General features: G+C 37.8%; 1 protein-coding gene across 1 annotated transcript in view; it reads right to left on the bottom strand.

Moving 5' to 3' along the window:
* Window positions 1-13,464: 13,464 nt before the first annotated feature.
* The window catches only part of LOC118747947 (homeobox protein caupolican-like), a 178,967-nt gene continuing 165,971 nt past the window's right edge, over window positions 13,465-26,460 (bottom strand). The window contains exon 5 of the mRNA XM_036482183.1: window positions 13,465-14,087. Within this exon, the coding sequence (XP_036338076.1) occupies window positions 13,807-14,087 (281 nt within the window). The 3' untranslated portion in view covers window positions 13,465-13,806. The remainder of the gene's footprint in view (window positions 14,088-26,460) is intronic.

The raw sequence follows: 26,460 nt of genomic DNA, 5'->3' as shown, positions 1-26,460 counted from the left end.
ATCACTCCATTTCTTACACGTTCATATCGTCACCTGAAATGCAAAAAGACGTAACAAAAAGTGTCACTGAAATGAAAAAAGTCGTGAGTAATATTTTTTTTTTCATAAAACGTTGTGGGGAGTTGTAATTCGATGAAATCCATCATATCAATGGAAAATTTAATTTTGAATTTTTTATGAGTTACGTTTTTTTGCATTTCAGCGACGATGTTTGTTACGTCTTTTTGCATTCAGGTGACGATATGTGTTAAATATATATATTTATATGTTTTTATTGAAGCCCGATGCGTTAAAATTTTTTTCACTTTTCGTAATTTCCTACTGGGTTCTCTTGTTCTCACCAACACAAACGCAGTTTAACTTTTGCCACCGCTGTTCTAAAAAGTCCTTGCCGATTTTGTCAAGAGGGAGCGAAAAACTGTTTTCTGAGCAAACCTTTTTATTATTGAATCATTGTAGGTACGTATGTAAGTTCATATTTAAATATCGCATACGATCTTTGAAAGTGCCACAACTTAAAATTACACTTTCGTCGGAAAATGCGAAAAACTACCAAATTATAACAAAAATTTGCTGCAGCTTTTGCTGAAAGGTAAATAAAAGCTCTGTGTAAATTTTTAGCGCATAATTTCAAAAATGCCAAATTTTGAATTCGGTCCCTTTTGAAGATCGTGTGCGATGTATTCTCCTTCACTTCTCATACAGGTTTAATTTTCAGGCTAGCAAGGAAAGCGTTTTCTGCTCTTTTAACTTATATTTTTGAAAAATCAAGCCATCATTACATCCCCTCAAGTGGATAGAAAGATCTGTTGGACGGAAGATCGTTGGAGGTGCCGGGGACCCTCCATCAGCCTTAAATTCAGCCGTCATGTCGAACAGCCAGACAGCATTAAGAGCCTTTCTCTTCTTCTGCTTGATTGGCGCTGTAACCGCTTACGCGATTTTGGTCGAGTCCAACAAAGCACGCCGGTCGCTTCTCTTTTATACCAAGCAGGCACTACTCTGCCTCTGTTACCAGCATCTCGAACCGGGTTGAATCACAAACCCCCGACCGTAATTATGCCACGGAAAAGCTTCTTCTTTGCAGTTTGGAGGCGACGTAAATTTGTAGATCTACCACTTGCCAGTCAACTGCATGACGTTAGCAAAGATATTTGCGGGTCAAATACTTTCTTTTTTAGCAAATGTTTTGCCTTTTTGTAAAAAATTTTCCCATTTAAAGTATTCGTACATATAAAATGGCGTTCATTGCCATGAAAAAAAATATTGTTATAATTATAGAGCCAGTCCTTGTAATCCCTACAAACACATAATAAATTTTCCTGTCATAGCCTCAATCAGCAAATGCCTAGGACCCCGGAATCCTAACTTTTCCCAAGCGCTGACCATTCAAGTGGCGCTGACTGGTCAATTTATGAATGATCATTATTTTTGTAGTAAATTTAATTTCACATTTCGCTTATCTTATCGCGATTATGGTGTGTGTCCTTTCTCTACCCAGGGAGTCGTCGGTATCCATTGCATTTCCCATAGCCAGCTAGTATATATTTATGTAAGTAAACTGTCGTACAAAAACATTTATTTAACCCAAATTATATTAGGCGGCTCGACGACATGAATTACTCGTCAACTCTGACGGCGACAACGCAACAACAGCAAGCGACAACAAGTGAGGAAATGCCAACAGATTTATGGCAATGCTTGGCGCCAGTACCCCGAAAGACATTATGTCCTTTATTATCCTTTCAAACACTGTAATGTTGCACTTGTTTATTTTTTTTTTTTTTTTTTGGTTACTGGCTTGCCTCAGTGTTGCGCATTTGGCTTATCTGATGCAACATAGTTGTAACTAGTGCGGCATGAATGACGCTGCACCGGCGCATACCAGGCCACGGCGGTGACAAACGACGCCCAGTGACGCCAACTCGCACAGCCGCACAGCAAATCAGATATTAGGCAAATGATTGGCTTGGTTGCCAAGGAATGAATGCCATGATTTTAATTGCGTCGGGCACACGCAGAGTTTTTGAATTTCTCGATTCATTTATTTTCGCTGATTGTTTTTTTTTTGTTTTTGTTCTCCTCTATGCAGGTATGCATGTAATACTTATTTACAACTCTGATTTGGGCAATGAAGTTTTGTTACATTACGGCTGGCGACTGAGCCTCGCTCCTTCCTTTTACTCGTGTGCGTGCGCGTATCTTGTAGTACAAGTATCCTTAAGATAAATTCGATACCTAGTCGTGTTGTTTGTGCGCTGAATGCTTTGTTGAATGAATCGAGTATGATGAAATTTTTAGTACCTCATAATCGGCGTACCTACCAGTAACCCGCCGCAACCAACTACAAAAGTTTTTAGCCTTTCTGCCGTCTGAACGGCTTTTTTAAGGCTCTGCTGTTTATGGCTGATTATGGAGCACAGGCTCTGGATCTGGCACTGGCAAAGGCTGTAATTTAATATCTATCTACCCTCGGCGACATTCATTTCGAATTTGTATAATCATATTAAGGATATTTTGGGTCGCGCTGCATTAATTGCTCGCTTGGCTGGCTTGGTTCTTATACCGCCACACATTCTACCTGCCATAAATTGTCGCACCACGGCTCATAAAGGTGCTCGACTTCTACCCGTATTTACATACACAAACATATGTACATATGTACACACTAATGGCGGCGAGCGAATTGACATGATTTCTTCTTGTTGTCCATTCATGTTCATTCGCGCAGTTTAGATTTCTTTTAATGGCGCATTCAATTCCAAAGCCCTCAATAATTGCTTTCGTTACTGCCGCTGGTTCGCCAAGTGCTTGTTGTTGTTGTAGTTGTTGTTGTTGCAGTTGGGCTGTTATCTTTTTTTTCATTTGTTTTTAATATTTTTACTCAAATGATTTTGTCGCTATCTTTTGCCTTGCTGTGCCTGTGCCGTTCGGTTGGGTCGGTCATTTTATTATCACTCGAATAAACACGAAACATTTGTTACCAATCAGCGTTTTAAGTTTATGCTTTTGCGCATAAATACATATGTTTATTCGAATATATGCGTGTTGTTATATCCGCAGACGTTTGTACATGGCTATGTATATATGTATATATGTATGTACATACATATTTATGTGAAAGAAGATTTCTGTTATTATCTTCATTTTAACTTTGAAATGTTCTCTTTATTTGCCACGTAAAAAAAGTGTCAATCTCAAGCGATTGTACGTAAGATTGCTGCAAACAATATCTAAATTTTTGTATGTACATTAGGGCGGGTCACTTGTTATTTTTTTTTACTATGCGCGTATAGCATAAGAGGATTCTAGGTGTAGTTCTAAGCAAATTTGCCGAAGAAACCGTGGGTCTCAAATCAATTTGGAGTTTGCCAAATTGCGAAAATGAGTTTCCAAGAAAATGTGAATATTTTCACTGTTGCGCCTTCTGCTGGGAGTTTAAAAAAAAGAAAAGTGCAGAAGTGGATTGCTGATCCCAAAATAACCTCTATACATAGAATGTTTTTATACAAAATGTAAGCACTTCTTTACACTACAGCAAATTTCTAAGAAACCTATTTTCGCAGTTTGGCAAACTCCAAATAGATTTTAGACCCACGGTTTCTTCGGCAAATTTGCTTAGAATTACACGTAGAATCCTTCTGTACTATATGCGCATAGTCGGAAAATCTCTCATACAATTAGACCCGTCCTAATGTACATACATATTCATGTATCACGAAACTGTACTTTCGTAGCTCTCTCTTTTTTGTTTATTTATAATTATCGATTATCGATTTACATATGTTTTTATATATATACTGATCCTTATAGTTTTATTTTGCGTTTATTAGTGTCCACACTTTTTCGACTAAGTGATTGGTCGAGATTCTCCTCTAATTTACAAAGAACGAAAAATGGCACCGAAAACGGTTTGTCTCCAAACCAAAATTGGCAAGGGACCTAAAATTTATATGCAATGGGCTATAGTAGGGCTTCTGAGGTTGACTCAGCGCTTAATCACAGAAGACTACAGCGTCTATCACCGGAAGATGCGGCTGCAAGTGGGGGTTTGATGTCTTGGATGAAGCGGCTACCTATATAAACGTGTAAAAATTAAGTTTCCTTAACCTTCTTTCGATGACGACCAATACGAATGCTTAAGAAGCTACGATTTGAGGGAATGCACCTGGAATGTCCGTACATTTAACGGGGAGTTGCATCTGTCCGACTGGGGGATGTCCTCTGGCACACTAAGGCTGAAATTACCGTCCCCAAAAAAATACGACGGACGGAGCAAGGCACGAAACTCGGACTACTATCATTTTGCAGCTAAGATACGCAAACACTTTCATTTGGCATAAAATGGGCGTCCGGCAGTGCAACGAAAGCTCAAAGACGAAAAGCTGCAATCTCCATAAACTGTCGGCATATTCGTCACCTGACTCTTATACTAGCTCTCTTAGAGCGTTCGAGAACCAAACTGCAAGAATTCTAAAGATGACAGACGGCCAGCTGAGTTATTCAAATGCGGCTTATGAGTAGACATAAGTTTGGTTAGAATTAGAGTTGCAAATTGTCTTTTTATACTACATATGTTGTATATATGTATGTATGTTCAATGTCCTTAAAATATCAACATCTAAATTTTGTATGGCGCACCCCTTTATTTTGTTTTATGTACAAAATAAAGACATCCACGAAAATTTCAATTTTTTAATTTTTAATTTTTGGTGGTTGTCGTTTTTTTTTGTACATAGAACTAAATAAAAGGATGCTCTATGATGTTGATATTTTAAGGACCACCCTAGTGTATATATAAATATAGACTTTGTTGGACTTACTCCGAGTTATTTGGCTTAAAGCTCTATAGCGACTCAAATGACAGCACAATCATTGTTTCAGTTAGGTTTATTGATGTTGGCCAGCATGATTTCCTCTCAAATAATATTAGGTTTATCATAAATATATATAAATTTCATCTGGTTCATTGCCTACTAGGGAATTCACATGAGGCGATTTTTTAGCCAACTTTTAGTTGAAAGCAACAATCGCCTGGTGTAAATGGCCTTTCAACTAATCGCTTTCAGTGAAGTTGGTCAGCTGCCTACTTTCGTTTAACTTTTGACTCAACTGCTGTGAAAGTTGAATCATGTAAATTCCCTATAACAAAGATTAAGATTCTGCTCCGCTTGAATAAAATTATGCTAACAGTTTTGTTTAGCTGCAATATTTTTTTTCATTTTCTGCAACATCTATTTCAATTCCTCCACTTCTTCCTTAACTACAAACACTTAGCACTTCTATTGTATTTCCAATATCTACTCATATTTTCAAAGTCATTAAATGATAATCAACAAAAGTATTCAAACCACTTTTGCATAGCGCCACTCGCACAGCAGCCACACAATCAGTGAGGCGATGTGACTCCCTTCCTGATGCCACACCAAAACAAAGACGCCACATGTGGTCCACACTAACGTAATCTTTTGCTAGTCAACCAGCAGGCGCATACCAGATCAGCCAGGTAAGTATGTAGAAAGAGAATAGCAACAACGACAACAACTAACCGAAAACTCAAATTGAACAGAATGACAAACTGTAGTTCGGGTCAAGACACTATAAATCATGACTAGGCGAGACGAGCAAAGCAAAGATGGGCTGCAAGCCGAGTCGCCGGGGCCAGACAATAATCGCATGTGACCGAGGGTATGCGGAGAAGGAAGCGAATTTGGGAAATGAAATGCGATCACTTAAATGTCATTCAGGTATTAATAAATGTCAAAACAAGCAGAGACAATGGACACCAATGGGAAAAAAAATATGAGGAACAACAAGAACAACAAAAGTGGACGCAGCGTCAGAACATCAGGAAAGCGTAAACAAAGTGCGGAGTAACTACAACTCAATTGACGAAGATTGCGCACGCAACGAGCAAGAAACTACGCAAACCAGCGGGGAGTCGGTCAGAGGGTCGGATCGCCTGAAGCGCTGCAGTTATACATAGCGACGACGACGACGACGACGAGAGGGAGGATCGGTAGCCGTCTGAACGATTATCTCAGCTACAATTCTATTGCATGCAGGAATGGTTGGCAAAGAAAGTGCCGTTTTGGCATTTGCACTAAAGAGCAATAATTTATATCAACTAAGTACATTGTGCAATTAAGAAAAGCAAAGACATTTGGGGAAAGTAAATGCTGATCTACTTTTCTTTAATTTCGTATTTGTATGTTTTGGCTGTTTGCACAGCAGAAGACATCATTTAATTGTTTCTATTGTTCTAATAGCGTTGCTCTTCCGCTGCACTTGGACTCCCGACGACCACACAGGATGATTCCAGTAGCCAAAGCCCGTAGGCGAGTTTGGAAAGAAACTGAATTGCTTGCAACAAACGGCAACCAATTGCTGGGGCATGTGGCCACAGGCTGTCCGGATGCTGGCTTTGGGCTTTGGGCAGAAGCTCGCCCAGGCGCTCAACATATTAAACAATTGTACAATTCATGTAATTCATGTTGCACGATCGTGCAAAACTACAAACAGTCCCAACAATCGATAAGTGTAGTGTGTGCGTGGCATGACAGGTGGCGCCAGTCAGAAACTGAGGACATAAATACAAATCTACATTTGAACACATGTAACTGCATGTTATTGTGATAAGCTCAAGTCCACGTCGTACAGTGGTTCAAAACTGGAATTTACTCCTCATTATTCACTGGCACCAATTTGAATTTTTTTTTATGGAAGCTTACAAAATTAGCAAGAGACTAGTTGAGCGCGATTTTTGAATTTGTATTGGTTTATGTCAAATAGAAAAGTGCAGAAAAAGTAGCAATTTTGAAGAAAATCTATTCTTCTGTTCCAGTTAATAAATGTTACATAATAGAAACTATTTGAAAACATTTATAGGATTCCCTCAAAATAAACAAAAAAAAAAAAATGTCGCAAGAAAAATTTTAAATTTTATAAAAAAAATTCACCATTATAAAATTTTTTTTAGTTTTTAGGAAAAATTTTGGTATACAGTTTTATTGAAGCGCAAACTCTAAGCCACTTGAAACTAGCACTTTATTATACTAAAATGTAATGATCAATAAAACGGCACACCCAAAATTTTTCTAAAAAAGTAAAAGAAAAACTTTAATTTTGTGCAAATTTTTAAAACATTTAAAATATATTTTGTAAAATTTTTTTCGTTTTTGGGGAGTCCCATAATTGTTGTCAACACTTATTCACTGAAACATTTATTAACTGGAACAGGGAATCGGTGTTCTTCAAAATTGCCACTTTTTCTGATTTTCGCTCTAAAAAGTGTAATATAAACAAATGAAAATTCAAAAATCGGGCTCAGCTGGTCTCTTGCTAATTTTATAAGCTTTAATTTAAATAATAAAGTGGATTTAAAAATAAAGGCACCAGTTAATTATGAACAGAAAATACCAGTTTTGAACCACTGTGCGATGGCAGGTCACCAGTGCAGAAAAAAAATCGCATATTAGCCATTTGGTCCACCAGACTGGTTGGCTTGTAGTTGTCCCCCTTAAACTGAATTGTTTCATTATGCGCCTTGCTCTTCTCCTAGTCTTAGTCTTTGTTGTTCTTGTAATTGTTATTGTCTTATGATTGGAACAAAGAGATTATGACAACGACGCGCACGATCGCGCACTCGAACTGACTATTGTTTACTGTGGAACGCTACGCGAGTTCATCTTTTTACCCATTTTTCGAAATATGGAACTGTGTCTTCATCGGAGTTGACTAAAAGGAGCCGTATGCAGCAATCTCAATGAGCAATTAGGCTGATTTGCATATTTGTAGTAATGCAGGTATTCTGCGAGGAGAACTCAGAGCTGAGCCAATTTTTAACATATGCCTGCATTTTTCAACTTGCGTACCCACATACATATGTGTGTATGTATGTATTTAATAAATCCTGCTCGTTATTATAACAATGACAGCCGCTTCTGTGCTTGCGAAGTACGACCGCATTTAACAACCAAATATTGGTAAAAGAAAAACACTTTTTGAGATGAAGCTGGCGCTCGGAAAAGCTAAGTTTCGATTCCTGGTCCGACCAAAAACAGACTATCTCCTAATAACGGTCTGCTGTTCGGATGCGTAAGCCTTTAGGCCCCTCCCTTAATTGATATTTTTTTATCATTTAGCTCCGATTTCTCAAAATCTATAAAAACCATATATTCTGCCGGTTTATGTGATACCCAGTGATATTTAGAAATTGGGTTTTAGCAACTTCTACACAGAAAATCTACAAAAATGTGCACGTCGAAAACATATTGCTTTGATCAGTTTTTGCATTGGAGAAAAAAATTTGCAAGTGCTGTTAACAACGCAAATGATACTAACTGGCACTACCAAGAGAGTTTTTTTAATGGTTTTCCTAGGTAGAAAATAAATCATATTTTACTTCTCCTCAGGGTTCGTATTTGCACACACATGTGCAGCACATCCTAACATTTTAAGCTCACACACGTGTGCTGTGCATATAAAAAATTAAAAATTTGCTCACATTACATGTGTGTGCCGTTTGGTAAAAAGCACGGGCACATGTGTGTACTTTCTTTTTATTAATGTAAAGCACACGCACATGTGTGTGCTATGCGTAGAGAAACTTATACACTTCGAATTCTAACTCAAATCTTAAAATAATTTTTTAATATGTTTTCTGTCATATAAAAAACAAACAACATGTCACTTTTTATTGAATTGTCTTTCAAAAAATAACGTTTAATAAACAAATTCTTTTAAGAATATATTGGCTGCGTTTCTTTATACATTCCGGATAATCCGATTTCACAGCCAGAATAAACAGAACGCGTTTGAAATATACGTTAACATATCATCAGGAACGTTCTAAAGAATAAGTAAACAAAGAAGTTTATTCCAAACGTTCAGAATGAATAAAGAAATGCAGCCATTATGTGCATGTGCATGGGCTGAAATTTGTACAAAAATCGGCTCACACACATGTGCATGTGCTTAATAACAAACAGCACCCACTTTTCTGTGAGTAGAGTTTGTTTTCCACTTATGCACACACATGTGTATGAGCAGTGAGTGCAAGTTGAATGTTTTTCTGGCGTGTGTGTGAGCAGAGCATGTGTGTGCAAATACGAACCCTGCTTCTCCTTTAGAGTTTTAAAATAGCCATTTGACATCTTTCGCATCTATGTATGTATGTCAACCACTGTCTCTTTGATACGTAATTTCTTTCCTTATCTATACTAAATATTCTACAAAAAAAATTTTAAAATTTTAGATAAACGGATACAAGCACCCAGCAGGGCCCAGCATTCAAGAAACAACAAAAAAAAATAATACTAGAAAAGCATGCTCACAAAATGAAAATGGAATTTTCTTCTACGAAAATTCCTTAAATCTGTTTGCAGATCTTAAGGAAAAAATGCTGGTATGGACACACATACATATACTATATTTATTTCTTGAAGAAAATTTACAGAAACGGCTAATTACTTTATTAAACAACAGAAATATAGAAAAATGTTTTCTGTGATTCTTCCTGAGAGCAGGCGGCTTTAAAGTTTACTTTTTATATACGCTCCCATAATAAAAATGACTACACATTTACTTCTAATCAGCTATGCGGCGCCATCGATTCGCCAACACTTGATGAGTGGCGAAACGAACGATATTAGTGAGATAAACTACACTCGCCAGCGTCCATCGCTGCTAGCTAACTACATATGTTGTTGCTTTGACATACAAAATTGTTCGTTAAGCGAGCGGAAGTCAGAGAAATGGCGAATCGACGACGGCGTTTGTTAATCGAAACAACTATAGAGTTCTTACACAACCTAGAAGAAGAGGCGGCATACTTACATAATTCAAATTTTTCTTTTCTTTTTTTGATTATGACACTCTTGCAACAAAGGCATGATACAAACACATTCAGAGCATCTTGAATATCTCTTCAAGATCAAACGAGACTCGAAACTACATACAAATAAATGAATGCGCCTTGCATATGCAACCCCTGCTGTTAATATTCGAATTGGAAACATTCACAAGAAATTCTTTGCTTTATTTACGAGTATCGTTGTTTGTTCTTATTAGTTTCATCCCTACTATGCAAAGCAACATTCCATTCAGCGCCTGAATGTAGGCTACGACTTTCTGCTAGCGTGAAACTGCAGTAATGTGTACGTGTGCAGTAATGTGTACGCCTAAAATCAGGCAATGGCGGATGTGCTTGCAATTGGTGTTTACAAATCCATATATGTATGCAGGTGTGTATGCATGGGAAAGATATTCCAACAAAAATGGTGAATGTCCTTTGCACACGCGCAGGTTCAACTGAATTTTCCTTCGCCTTTTTTATTAATTTGAAAATGATTCAATGATCATACTAAGTAATAAAGGAGTTTCAAAAATGTGTACATATCTAACTTTGGCCTTTGTTGACTCGATATGATTTTTTTTTTTAACATTTTTCATTCAAACGACCGCAAGCTCAATAAAATTGTTGAATGGTAGTAAATAATTTTTATGAAAGCTGCAGTAATGCGCACGAAGAATTTTAATTTAGTATCACTAGGCTGGATTACAGAAAAACTTATAGCTGACCGATATCTTCCAAATTTGAACTAATGGTTCGCATTTAGCCCTATGCAGCCCTTAGTAAAATTTACTTATTTGCATTCGATATGTACGATATAACCAAATTAAGAGAACAAAAATATCAAGTAGATATGTATGTAATAAATGCGCAAATTAGTCACGAGATTACATTCAATGTAAGTATGTACTTTGAATTTATATTGTGTCCATTAAAACTTTAAAATCTCTACTGTATGCGTAATTAGGCAAATGCTGCATGTCTGCCAAAAGTGATAAAAAAAATTACACCCTCCTAACTGTATATACATTTTATTTTCTTAATTTACTAAACTAACTATATGTACATAAAAACAGCTCTGTATATTATTTCCTTACAATCCATTCTAAAAGAAAAATAATGTGTTATTTTGATATCTGTGTAAGTTTATATTTGATGAATTTTTTTCATACGTATTTTATATGTATGTATGTATTATATAATATTAACAAAGGTTTTATCAACATTTTATATACAATTTCTTAGAATTTACATTTTTTTATTTTATTGCTAACTTTATGTTTACTAGCAGCTTAAAAAGAAATAAATGAAAGACTCAAGAAGCTTGTCCTCTAGATGGGTCTCATCTAAGTTTTGGGGGTTCCTTTTTAATAGTTGTAAAGTAGTAATACCTACGAGCATAATAACAATAAGTTTGAACAACGAAACATTTTTAAATACGTTTTCTACCTTTGATTCTACATCAATGGTAGGCTCACGCACATTATTGTTGAAAAGTCAGAAGCTCCAGTGGTCAGCTTATTAACTTATTTAACAACCCATAGGAATAGTAAGGCAGGAGCACCATCGCAAAGAACCGAGCTCGCATTAAAGAGATTTCGTTTGGAAAATTCTTCCTGCATAAATTTATTCCCAAATCTAAGTCAGTGAATGAAGTATATCTTGGCTGGACTTTTATGACTTTTAACAATTTACACTGTTATGCGTTGATAAATGATTTTGCTCGCAAATTGAAAATAAATTGAATTTCAACTCTGTCTAAAATATAAATCTAATCTTGCACATATTCATAGTCAGAATAAAGGGTCAGTTGCAGCTTTTTGACATAATTTTCAATGGAATATCTGTCAAAAAGTGTAGTGTTGACTATGAATATGCCCCCTTGATTTTAAAAAGCCTCGCTATTGAAAGAAAGTTTTGCAATCGTACTGGCAATGTAGGAAGGACTTTGGAAATTTGCTTTTTTAGGCGATACTATTGGGCATATCCTCAAATTTCCAGCATATAATTTAGGTGGGCCTTCTTAAGAGAAGCTAAAAGGGTACTTCCCTGCATACTTTCTAGAAGGGCTTTTCCTATTTACAGTTCTGAAGTACGTCCCACAAAAGCTCTTCTATGGGTAGCGAATGCAGAAGCCCTTCAATTTGCGCCACTTCATAAAAAAAAAAAAAAAAAAAAAAAACAAAAGACAGTAGAAAGGAATGTATGTAGAGTGGAAGGCCTCTTAACTCCCAGCAAAGCCTTCGAAAGGGATTTTAACTGCTGCAATTAACTGTTGGGATGTATCATACAAAGAAAATTGCAAAAAGCTTGCCATGGAAAACACCTAAACATTCGTGTAGTTTATGGCATTAAGCCAAAAAATCTGCTTCTATTTCCGAATCAGACTTTTCAATTAATCTGTGAGTCTTGGATGAAGACTTTCCAATGACCTGTGAGCGAGACAAAAATTATTTAGCATAATTGTAACGGATGCCATCACCGATTATTTTGGACTGATCAACGCCTGAATTCGGAAGCTATAAATATAATTTTTGTTCGAACAAAATTACTTGGCTTAGATTTTGCATTGTCATTAATTTATTTTATTTTATTTTGCGTTATGTCAAAACTGTTGTGGATCAAAAGAAACCGAAAATCTTACTACTGTTGCTTGGAATTGTCAAGGACGGTTTCAGATATGTATGTAGGTAACAACCTCTATTAGGAAGTCTAAATTGGTTACAATTTTAGTTTGACAATACTGAAGTGCTTCGAGCGTTTGATTGAGCGATATTAAGGAACAATAGACAAAAATTCACCAAAGGGACATTGGTTGAACCGAAGTTGTAGATGTTCGAGAATAGGAATGCAAATTAAGACAATCCGACAGGTTCTGCCATTCACTTCCGAGTGAATTTCAACCCCATTCAATTTGAATTCAAAGTGACTTTTGTTGAAATTCACTCGGAAGTGAATTGCAGAACCTGCCGGATATAGCAGCGGCGACACGCTTTTCACCACAGATTGAAGGAAGGTAGAGCTAGTCTAGGTGAAGGTGTCCTTGCGAATACAATTTTCGCAACTGCCAGCCATTTATATCTAAATAATCTTATTAATAGGAATTAACTAAATTAATACATTGCACTGATAGTTTCAACTATTGGGCCTTTAAATAATCCAAATAAAATTTTAATTACAATCTTTTTCTGGTGATTTTTTTGACATTTATATGTATAATACATTCTAAGATTTGTATTTGTAGGTAGTGGGTGCACCAATTACATATTTATATGCCTCCCATTCTACAATATGTAGGCATGTTGGTACAGATCCATACATATCTGTTTACGATTTATAATATTAAGGTAGGAGCTATGAAAGTTTATAGGCCATCCATTACAATGTGGTCCTTCTGATGATGTCCTTATATGCAATATTTTTTTGGCTTTTATATGTACATACATATGTCTATATTTAGGTCCTACATTTCGCAGCAATACTTTCTTGTTTCAGTTTACAAATATACATTATTTTTTTACAACAAAAGTATAAATACTTATTTTATATACAAAATTATGTATTTATGTGTATGTGTGTCTATACGTAAATAAATATGTATGTATGTCCACATTCTATGCATATTTTATTAAAAATGGTAAACTTAATATTTATAAAATTTATTTTCTTACAAATTTCTATTACTGCACTTGAATTGTTTACTTTGTTAATTATGTTAGGAATACTCAGAATGAAATAAGTTTTTCGCTTGAATTGGATACATTTGCTCTTCTTTCTTTAGCCATTTTTTTTAAACGATTCATGAGGATTCAAGCTTCTTATATGCAGTTAATTACAAGTGCATATGTATGTTTGTATTGTTTGTATTTGGTTTACACATATGCACATACGCCCATTTGCCCACTGCAACTTTTTCACACTTCCAAACATCCAACATCAAGCAACATTTCCTATTATTGCTGCAAATGCGATGGACGTGCATGTTGATGATGTTGATGTTGCCATATCGCACTTTCGGCAACATGTTGCGAAAGCGCAGATAGCGCTGATTGTTGCTGCAGATGTTGCTGCGAATGTTGATGCAGTTGTTGTTGTTGCTGCTGCTGCTGTAAATGTGGAAAATGGGCGTGCAAACTGCTACTGCTACCGCTGCCGTTATGGTTGCTATTACCAACACTACCGCTATTGGTGTAGAAGAGATTCCGTGAATACTGTTGAGGATGCTGATAGAGATCTGCAAGAGGAAATCAAAATGTATAAATTATCTGTTTTGCTTTTCGAATTGAGTGAAATGAATGCTTTATACTAAACCCATAAACTGGAGATCCTGCGGAGGCAATGTGTGGGCGGTGAAAAAGAGAAAAAGACAAAAAATTTAGCAGTCAATAAACCTTCAAACAGGCACACATGTGTACATACAAACCAAAATTCTCGAAAAGCATGCATTCAAAAAATATGGAGAAGGTAAAAATCAAACAAAAATATAGAACTTTGAAAATATCGGTGCACTAAAACAACAACACTTTTTTTCTTCTTAATTTCCCTCATTTTCAAAATGATGGTAGAAACAAAAACTGTTTACTAAGGCTAGAATACAACCTGCCGCGATGCTGAAAAAGTCGACCTGTCTCTCGAGTCAAGTCGCTTTAGCTGCCACTTTGTCTACATGCAACAAAGTTAAGCACGCGGTGGGTCATCTCATTTGCCCAGCTAAAGAAGATGCTGCCGATAACATTCAAAGTCGTATGAGCCACTTGGCACATAAAAATCTAAAAGCGGAATAATCAAATAAAAAGATCTCTTGATTGATTTTGGTGACCTTTTTTCCACGAAATCAACTGCAAGGAAAATACTTTTTTTAAATAATTTGAATTACTTAAATAGCTTCAACTCAACCGACACAGCATTGATTACACATGCAAAGATATATGTATATACATACTTGACGACTTGAATTTACATATTCACACACACACGATCATGCACACAGGTATGTATGTATATACCATTTATTATGATGCACTGTAGAAAAAAAAGCACTAAAACAAAAGCAAGAAATGTAAATAAGTAAATGAACGATTGCATGAATGAATGGCACCTGAGTGCTCTGCGTGGAAAAGTGAGCCTGCAATTGTACCTGATATTTTTTATTTTTTTGTAACTTTGCTGAGAATGCGAAGCTCTGCAGCTTCACGCAGCCAAGATTTTCACTGCGATAAGAAGTTTCCGGTCAAACCTTAAATACACTCATCCAAAAGGCTTTTGAACGTACATTGCCAGCATTGGACTCTATGGTTATGTCATATGCTTTGAGGGAGTACAGTGGTGGCTAAATATGAAAATCTATGACAATTTTTAATTTTCGGTTTTATCCAAGATTTTAAAATAAAATTGTTCTAGAGGAAAAGTTCGATTTTTTCTTTACTTTTATCAATAAGAATGATTAAGTGGTTCATAGTCTTCAAAACCACTTTCCGTGTAATCTGAGTTAATTTTGCTCTTTTCAAGAGTTCATTTGGTGTTGTCGTATACCCAGAGGAGAAGATTTCGCTAAATACTAATCTTTATATGGCCTTGAATCATGCCGATCTTGTGATGAATGCAAGTAACACCACTATGATATGGGCTCCAGTAAAGAATTACCAATATTTTCTAAAATACCTTCCTAAAAATGCGATTGTTCATTGAACAAGGTCCATCATGTTTGCCAACTTTGCAAAGATCTCTACACAAAAAATATTGCAGTAATCTGGAAATTAGTAAACCACATTGGAGTCTATTCTTTTCTTGACATCATATCAGATTCGCAATCTCTTATGTGATAAACTTAAAAGTTGTGGCCAAGGTCTCCGTGATATTTTAGGCATCCCAAACCTAAAAGCTCACTTCTCTTATTTCATTTAATCAGGAATGAGTTCGAGAATGGGTCTAACTCCATAAAATTTTTTTAATACCACTGCGCTCCAATAGGAGAAAATATACTGAAACTTCAACTGACTAGATAGTTTTCAGGAATTCCATACTTTCACTTCAAGTTATTATTCTGCTGAACCAATTACTATCCCTAATGATGCCAAGCAGATCCAACAATCCCACCTCCGCTTTCTCGTGCAGACTGTTAAAGGCGCAAGAAGCCAAGTGTTTGAGGCGCTTCGACTGTAGACCCGGACATCGACACAGTAAGTGGCTAATTGACTCTACCTCATCCTCATCACGGCAGTTTCTGCGTAGAGTACTTGTTGGTACTCGCCATCGTTGAAGCATTGGTGCTATAGCACAGATGATACCGGTAAGAACTCTTGCTGCAGACCTGTTGAGTTTAGGTAAATCCCTGGTCTTTTTCCTACCAAGCCTCTGCCATTATAATTTTGAGATCTCACAGGTCTTCCTGTATGTTCTACAAGTCATAAATCGTGGGCACGGTGTATTTATCAATTTTCCTAACGTTGTTGTTGTTGTAATAGCATGAAAATTTCCCAAAGAGTTTTTGAGAAATGTTGCTGGAGTGACAGGCCTTGGCCAGATATAGATCTGACTCATTGCGGTTAAGTAGACCCGACTGTTCTACCGTGATCACTGAACGGTGGTAGTACGGAGCTGCCCGCTTCTTCTACCTATTCACATCTCTGAGTCGTATCTGGCTATCTTATAAGCCTATTCATTCCTTTCAATATTGCTATGTCTGGGCATCAAGTATAGAGTGACGTTGATATAGCTGAATGACGCCAGCGTGGTGCCACATTTCTATAAAATTCCCGATTTCGCAGTTTTATATCCGATTGCCTTCAGTGCTGCTTGGCTATGAACAAAGATTGCCTTTTTGACAGATATCCCAAGAAATTATTAATCTGAGACTCTTTGCGGTCAAAGTCGAAGATCTATGCTCAACAATGTAGAGTTGCCATCAGTCGATGGTTGGTGTGTCCAATTCACACTTCCGATTTGATTCGCTGTATTTTTGGGAACTCAAATAAAATTAGGCCCCTCAAATCTTCGATGTTAGTGGAATATTTTAATGATTTTTTAGACGTTGCTTTTAATCAGCCCACCACTGTCAAAGTAAATTTTTTGTATATTTTTTTCTGTTTTAGTGCATAACCGCCACAACAGTCAAAAGGTCTGACTTTGAAAGCTAAAGAAGTAACCAACTCGCAGCCGGATCGGCGGCCACTCAACGGTCAGTCAGTCAGTCAGTCAGTCAACAACAGCCTTCACAGCTATTCACTTAAAAAGAGACGCGCCACCACCGACATAATGTCTCTCGACCCATTCGAAACTACACAAACAAACCCAAATGTCTAACTGACCGTCTGTGCGAGTGATTGTACGTCCGTTCGCCCCGTCTGTCCGTCCGTGTAATTAATGATGACCCACTCGCATTCCTGCGGCCTTCCAATGTTCATTTGTCGCACAGTTCAATACTTTAGTATCTTTAACCATTTGGTGGCTCTACTTAGTACATCTGTGTGTGTGTGTGTGTGTGTGTGTGCGTCTGTGCACTTTGAAGCCGATCGTCGTGGTCCCACTCATCACATGTCTTCCTGCCATTCTTTGTTTACTTTTGGTGTCGTAAGTGCCAATAAACACGTGATTTACTTTGACAATACCGAAGGGTTCACTGCCAGGCAATCAGGCAATGCGACTGACTCTCAAACCGATATACATACATACATACATACATATGTGCTTAAGCGATTGAATGTGTGTGTTATCTCGTCGCATCGCCCATTAAAATGCTGCTCATTAATTTTAAAATTAGGCGCGTTTTCGAAATGAATGAAGGCCCCCAACTCCAAATGCGAACAGAAACTCCAACTGCTGCCCCAGCTCCTGCACGCTCATTCCCATGCACTTGGCATGTTTGTGGCATGAATATTTCGTTCGGTTGGTTATGTATTCAATTGCCTGCGCTATTCAAAAAGTGTCCGGCCGCTAGTGCGAGGGAAGACGGCAGACACTTTGCAGCAGGCGGAGAAGTTGGTGTTGGCTCAAAGCATATTGGGCGGCGGGTGGCGGGGGGTCTGCCGTGTGCGCATAAATTAATTAAGTCGGTCGGTCGGTATGTGTCGACCTTTTGTCTGGTGTTGCAACACACAGCAAAGACAATAAAGAGACGCCGTTGGCAGCAGCGACACACACAAACACACACACCACCAGCACCGAACGAAAGTATTAAAGCCAGCGGCAGCGGCGGTGGCAGCAATTGCAAAGACAAAAGGAAGTGGCAACGCCGGCGTACCTCAGCTTTTGGAGGTGTATGCCCTTGCCACACATCAGCCTCACAGTGTCTACACATGTGGCAAACACATCTATAACTATGTATGTATGTATGTATGCTAGTGCGCGCCATTGTCAAAGTTTACCAAAAAGTAAGGAGTTTGTGAATTTGGTGATAAATTCAAAAATTACCGCTGCCACTTTTGTGCCGCGTTGCATGCAGCTCTTGGACAGGCATGCCACATGTCGCGTGTGTGTGTGTGTGTGCATATGTGTGGTGGTGCTGCTGGTGAGTCATTTGCATATTGTGCGGCCTCATTTCTGGTATCCTGATTATGAAAGATGCTGCGCCGCTGATAAATGATTGCATTGCGCATAATAAATTTTCTCGAGCTCAGTGGCGCTGCGGCACAGACACTCGCATAGATTATGCCATTCTTTGAGCGAATTGGCCTTTCAACCCTTCCCAACCAGTCTAATACTGCAATACATCCGCCCAGCCTTCTGCCGTCACTTCCGTTCCAGCTGTGCTGCGTCGCGCTTCTGGCGGAAGGGTTTCGGATTTGGGTTATTGAATTTTCAAGTTTATAACCTGGTGTGGGGGTTTTAGTTTCTAACTTTCTGAAGCTAAAAGTTTTCCCCTTTTTGTCTTTGCGATTGCTGATTAGTAACTTTACTGATATAAAATATGGCTATTGGAAAATTTGTTTAAGGAGGCCATTGGGATGGCAGAAAAATGGTATTAGTTAGCTCTCAGTAACCTTTTCGAGAGCGGTCAGGTACAAAAAGCTCTGAGAGAAATTACCGATCATCTTACTATTTGAAAATTACCTTAATTATGCAGTTTATACTAAACATGTGGTTTTGTCAGAAATCTCCCAGCTTTAAACGACAAAACGGTTTTGAAGGACTTGTCAAAATTTAGAGGCTCTTGTGTGTAAACGCCTGCTAAACCTACCGTAATATCTTTATCTGCGGTGACGCCCTTAAGACCTCTTGTAGATTTTAGAGATAATAGTGCTGGTATGATGAAGTGTGGTGTTAGTTGGAAATTTAGGAATTAAAGATTTAGATTTTCCATGCCACAGGTTATGTGCAATACTGAGCTCGGATTTACACACTGTTGAATTTTTACTGATGGCTCTAAATCTAATACTGGATTAGGATCTGGAGACTATATCAAAGATAATAAGGAAAATATTCACTTTCCTTTTGCGGACCATATCCTGGTTCTCTAAGCGGAAGTATTTGCAATTCTAAACGCCACGAGCTTACCTATCTGTAGTGGCAGCCGAGCTGCACTCAGGGCATTGGCCCTTTCACCACTTGTAAACTAGTTCGGCAATGCGCGCCTCTGCTAAATAAAGTTGATATGCATTACGAACTATGTATTTTTATTCTGCAAGACAGGTCACACGGAAGTACCGGTTAGTGAGATATCAGATTATTTGGCTAGAAAAGGCTCATACCAGTTACTCCTCTGGGAGTCTGGGAGTCAGAGGCTGTAGGTGGGCAAAACAAAAGCTTAATTCAACCCCAGAAGATATGGGATTACGAATGAAGGATCGGCATTTCCCTCACCCTCTTCGAAAGAGGCGCAGCTCAAGAAAATTTAGATCAATTTTTTTTCTCCGTATATATGAATTCGTAGGATTATTCTCCAATTAATGAAAATAATCTATGTCTTCACGATTATATTCTCTAACTATTTAGAAACCTATATGCAGGACAACTCATAGACAGACACACTGTATATATCACTGTTTGAATTTCCACACACACTCTTACAGATTTTGACAGTTTATGCCGCCAAAGCAAAAACAAAATACATGTAAGTTTTTGTTTTTGTACTCCTGCTATCACCTTATATAAATTCGCCTTGGGCACGCCATTATAAGTAAAGTGCCCCGACTAAAATATATTCCACTTTAAAGCTCTCTCTAATACTCGCTGTCAGACATACAAGCACGGAAAAAGTCAATCAATTCTCATCGCAATACTTTCAAAAGTGTTTTTAGATCTAGAGTGGTTAGCGATGAAAATAAGAGATTCATAAAGTCGGAAGCGAAAGAAACTTTGAAATACCTATGATATTACATATAAGGGGCACTCAGGTTGGATAACCAGAGAAGGTACAACTCCAAGTTTTCTTTAAATAATGGCTACTATTTCTAGCAAAGAATCCATCATAAATATCGGTTTTAGATCGAATGTTTTCTCTTAAGCTACTTTATGTTGTTATAGGCTGTGATGGGTAGTTCATTTTACTCACGTCATGTGTTCTTGAGACAAAGGAAGTTTAATGGGTTTCTGCGAGAACTTGAAAATGTTCAAGAATGATAGAATATAAAATTTCGATAATCGGACTGAGAGCAATGGGGCATGACCTCATCAAACACTGAAAATGAGGAAATAAAGCAGAATTTCTATAGAAGACGAAGAGACGAACATATGCTGCCGGAAGTTTTGACTACTATTCAGCCTTTCTAGTTCCAACGATATACTCGGTACGAGAACACCATTACATCAGATAGAATTGGAACATGACCAAATAATTTATTGGCATTTTTTATTGTGAGAAACTTGTCCAGCAGTCTCCCTCCTTTGTGAAAGGGCGTTCATGGATTAAAGCATGTTTTTGTCTGTTCGGAGAGATTTCTTGCAAGGGCATTTGTGAAAGAAAAATTTGTGAGTGATGTGAGTCCAAAAGTATATGTGCTATCGATGGATGAAGGTTTCTCTTTCTACTATCAAAAATGCAAACTAACACAAAATAAAAAATATTTATTTTTTGTGTACAATTTATTCGCAAATAGGTACAACTAAACTTTCTATCATTGATGCGAAGAAGCATTGTATGACGTCAGCGAGCAGATGGATGTTGTCAAAAAGACGAGGAGGGTGTTATCGGTTCGCGGAGGGCGTCACTTTTCTTTTTTGCTTCGTGGAATAGCTATGACTCTTGATACAGTTTAGTGTTGCAAGATAGACTAGCCGAACTTTTACCTTAAGGACGCTTTCGGCAGTTGTTCCGTATAACGAAACTGAAATGTTTCTTTTTCAGAAGACTTCAGAAGAAATGAAAATCAGCATGCTCTTTATGAAAGTTGAACCAGCGTTTCGCTGCGGAATGGAATTCAACTTAAATTTTTGGCTTTTGAAGGGAATGTCAAGTATTCGATTGTTCTTGAAACTTTTTTTCTCTTTCTGTAGAGCAGCTTCCCAAGAAAATCTTTATAGCCTTCTTTAAAACTTCGATTTCTAAAGTCCACTTTTTTAAGCAGAAAGAAAATGTTTCTAGTACTCTTAATCTCATTATTAAGAAAAGCACAATAACCAGGCACACCAAGGAAAAAATAGTTCGAGAGAACTATTAGACGCAAGACCTATGTATGTGCGCAGAGGGTCCCAAGTATGATGGAAAGAATTCAACCATAACAGAAAAAGGCTAAAGCCGAATAACATGCTTAATCGGGCAGCTGTTTCAAACGATGATGCTGCTCTGAAAAGATCTTTCGATTCGGAGCGACAACGAAATCCAGAAAGCCTACAAGTGCCCTGAAATCACTAAAGCTCTCTTGAATAACCGACGTAGTTTCGAAAATATTTAAGATAAAAACCTAGGTTCGACGCAAATGGATTCAAGCAGCTTACGCATTCTTAAACATCTTTGGTTGTTGTAGATTTTACATCTCTAAACGCATCGGCATGCCCGCAATCACTATAAACTGCCTGCCTTTGCATAATTCAACTTCCTTCGCATCCAGAACGTTTCCAGACAAAGTGGTTAAATTCTTAAGCAGGCATTAAAATTGCGTGAGCCGCAACGAATTAACCCCTCGCTGTGTCCAAAAGCAAAGCAAACTCCAGCTACTCTACAGTTTCCCAGTGTCTTTATTCATCTCTTGGTTGGTGGTGCGCTGTCATGAGGAGGACAGCGGCGTGGAAGGAAGGAAGGAAGTGCCTGGCCCGCGAGTAGATTAGTTGGCCACACTCCATTAAAGGGCAGAGATATGTCTGCGTACGTATTCATACACGGACACCCTTATCGATGCTGTAGTAAATGGCTGGATAACTGGCTCGCTGCCCGCGCGCATTAAGTGTTTGCAAGCACACACAGGGGAGATATTGTAGCAGTCCCTGCGGAAAAGTGGACGCACTACACTCTTTTTGCGAAGGCTTCGACAGACTTCAGCGTTGGAAAAGCTGCTGCTGCTGCTGCAAATGCAGCCGGCGTTCAGTTAAGCTTAATGGATTCTGATTGAGATTTAATTATTTCATTTAATTTTCTAGATGACTTCACTGATGGGTGTCGCTGCCAAAATAGGCGAAAGTGAGAATGATGCAAGTGGGTGTTGGGGGATTTCACTCACCCACTGGACAGGCGCTAGAGTTAGATGTGTTAAAAAGCGGCTATTAAATAGCCGAATGAGTGACTGACGGTCTGTCTGATGTGCGGCAGAACGATTGAGTGGCTGGCGACCAACCCCTAAGCGCTGGCCACCAACCACCTTCAACGGGATTTCTCACTTCGCTTGCAGTTAATGAAGTGACTAATTTCTTGGGCAATTATCTGTGGCAGATCATTTTAATTGATTTTGCGCGAAAACTAATTGTCTGCTGGCTTAGAAGGGTTAAGCAATGAGGCGAGCAGCAGAAAAATCAAAAATTACTTGCAGGCAATTAAATTAAGATAATTCAAAGCAACACCAAATCAACTCAAATTAAGTTTAACGAACTCACCTTGTACTCCTGCTGGGAAGAAAGCATGCGGAAATAAAAAAAAAAAATGGTATTTAAAAAAATTTCCAACACTAATTTAAGCAAGTAATTCTATACAAATTACCTATCCCCCACACTCGGCGCAGAATCACGCACAATCCTGACCCTTACAATAGACGCCATCGGCAGCGGACGCACATCCTGCAGCGCGCATATCCCCACTACGCTCGCCACCGTAGCCGTAGGTATCCCCATTGACGCGCTGTATTCCACCACCACCCGGAATGAAAGTGCCTGCGAAAGTATGCAGCTGATTTGGTGGCGTGTGGGGCGGTGTGACAGCAGACGATTGGCCGCCGACGACGTACCGTTGCTGCAATTGAGGCAGTGCGGGCGAAGTGGATTGCATGGAAATCGTTGCAACCACCGAAGTTTGTTTGATGGCTGATGGTGATGCATAAGTTGGTGGCATATATGTGGGCGGCCATTCCCTTTGCATGGTGGGTGCGCTAAAACTCACGCTAGGCTGTAGTGCCGGCTTCTCGTCCGCGGCAGTGCTGGCCAGGCTCCATATGCGCGGTCTGCCATTGGCGTTGTAGGGAAATTCTTCTTTGACATAGCTGTACGCACCGCTTGGGTATGCATCTGTTATGGGTGGATATTTGGGATTGTCATAGGGTTGGTGGTAGATTACAATTGGCTGCGTCTGCGGCTCTGTGGTTGATGTTGGTGATGGTGCTCTGTTTAATTGCACTAAATCTAAGGCCTCTGAAATGTAGATTGATTTAATTAAAGAGTTAAAGGATTTTCATATTTTTTTTTTTTATTATACACACACATGCATATGCGTAAATATGTATGCATCACTAATATGTATGTTTATCTGTTCAGTGTGTATTAAAATGTTTCAGATGCGGTATTCTGAACAAAGATGCGCTCGGCTGTATTCGTGTTTTTTTTAACGAATTTTCATTAGAAAATTTGTGTTTTAAACACATTTTCGGAAGAAGAGCTTATTAGGTCAGTTTAAGCCTACTTTTCTTGGTGCTAGAGATATTTCTTTGTCCTGCTTTATGTGTCTTGATAACCTTTTGTTCGATTTTGAATTATCTGGGTCCGAATCAGGGCATCCGAGATCAAATTAAACTCATTCGTACAATCAATAACGCCTATATGGAGCATTAGAAGCAAATCCAGATCCAGTATCTACATGGAATATAAGTAGGTAGTAGCTAATAACTTTTGATGTCCATGGTCATAGGAATATCTGGAGAAATTCGAGATCTAATGAACTGGTCAAGACAGGAATCAAGAATTTGGAATTGCTTCATGAAATAAGCGAATAAGCTATCCTATTTCATTTAATTTTCAGTCGGCGATGGCAGAGATGGTCATTCTTTTTTGTATCCTCCATAGTGGCGCTAAAACTGTTATTTGAAAAAAAAAATTAATTTGTTTCCAATAATTTAGCTTGATGATATTGATATTGGGCCATTAAATTTAAACCAATACTTAAGGATAACACCTGACTAATATAGTTGACAATCATTGAAAAATCATTAATGCCGATTAAAATATTTTTAAAGGTATCGATAAAAATAGTGATAAATCATTAACGATTACGATAACAAATGTTGATTAAAATATATATGTCGCTATTTTTTTAAGATTTCGATAAACATATCGATGTTAATACAAATATAGATATCGATAGTACTATCGATAACGGTAAAAATATCGATATTTTTTTATCGATTATTGATAATTATTAAAGTAACGATAATTATTGGTTAGTGTTAATAATCTTGAATACAAATATGAATGCCAACAGCGAAAAATGTTTGAACGACATTGCTTCCTCTTGCATTAAGTACGAACCCTAATGACACTTTCACTATAACTGATGATAATGACAATATCATAGCTGATGATGACATAATGAGTGTTGTAGGGATTCCTCATTCGAGTAACAGTAATACCCTTAGCTCATACATACAGACATGCATGCTTGTGGGAAATGATAAATTATATTTTTGGAACACACAGCATCGCGCTCCCCCCTCAGAAACTCGTATTTATTGCTGAGCATAAATGCATTCGACTGACACACATACATACTTATGTACTCGTAAATATATATATGTTTGCATATTCATTTATGTGCACTTGTGCAATGCACGTGTTTGGTGGCTGTCATATTAAAGTAATATTTATATTGTAAGCATACAGCAAACGTCAAAAAGGCATAGTAGCAGTGACATAAATAACAATAACAACAACAACAACAACATAGTCAACATATTAGATGTTTATTTTCATCAACGACCCGCTCATGCAAAAGTGCACTTCAACGTCCGCATTGAGGGTGAAAGTTGAAGGACAATGTGAGTGTATAAGTGTGCGTGCGTCTTTTTAATTTTTGTTTATTCGCGCTCACGTGACGCTTAATGTCGCCATGCAAATATTTTTGCAATTGATGCCTGTTGGTGATGTGCTTCCGCGCGTTTTCAGTTACACTTTTCAAAGCCGCCTTGTATAAATATGTTTTTAAGTCAACGTATGGCGGTAGCGTCACATGTGTTGTCTGTTTGACAACGCATAACAATCAGTCAAAGTCAAAGTCGAATTGCTGGCGAAGGCATGGAAAGCAGTGGGATATAAGAACTGGTCCGTTCGAAAGTTATTCGACAGTCTCTGTTTGAAACAGACCGAATTTACGAAACTTACTTTCGAGATAAGCTTAGATTACCACGATCGAGTAGAGAACTCCTTCCTTGTAATAGAAGTACATATGTGCATACATATATACCATAGCTTCTATGGTTTTATTATACAAATTTCTTGAAGTTCTTCCCAGGCAGAGGCTATTATCGAAAATCTAATAATTATTTGATTTATATTCCGATCCACCACGATTCAGTAGGGGCCTGAAGGACAATTTTCAAACCTGTGAAACAATGCTTTTAATCATCTTTCGCTGAGTTGTACCGAGGTAAGTGAACGGCCCTATGTGTACATTTTTTTCCTGATAAACCTCTCCAAAAGCGGTATAGGTTTTACGTCGAACCGTGAGAAAGAAATATTCTCTTGATGGCTTAGAAAGCTAACGTAAGAAGATTTAATAAAATGTAAAAAAAAAATTATTTCAGAAGATAAATGAAAACCAGCTTCCGTAGTCCAATATATTTCGAACAAGTCGAACACGCTGCTGCGCTTTCGCATTGTTAGCCCAAGTAGCATTCTACCGGGTGTATTAGCAGAGGGAAGTACTAAGAAAACGACTTTCATTAAGAGCAGCAAGACTGATATAAGGGGAAAATGCATTTACACTGTAAAAAAAAATGTGTAAATTTCCTAGCTAAAAGGTAGACTACTGATTTCCTACCTTATTATTCGCGAAATTACATGCTCGATTATTCAACGAATAGTTTGTTTAAATTTTACTTTTCAGAGTGTAATATAGCTGCTGTGGTGTGCGTAAATTTTGACTACGAAAGTGTGTACAAGCTACAAAATACACATTTGCTCTTTGATTTCACCCGTAGAATTGTGTAAAGCCGCTAACAAAACAGATTTTTACATACGAAAATGTGTAAATGATAAAAATATATATTCATATTTCACTCCGTTGCTTATGCCAGGATTTTAACTCTCACTCCAGCACGTTT

This window comes from Rhagoletis pomonella, unplaced genomic scaffold (assembly GCF_013731165.1).
Source record: "Rhagoletis pomonella isolate Grant_MI unplaced genomic scaffold, Rhpom_1.0 Rhpom_scaffold_00012, whole genome shotgun sequence".
Classification (NCBI taxonomy): Eukaryota; Metazoa; Arthropoda; class Insecta; order Diptera; family Tephritidae; genus Rhagoletis; species Rhagoletis pomonella.
This window is presented reverse-complemented; position numbering and strand designations above follow the sequence as displayed.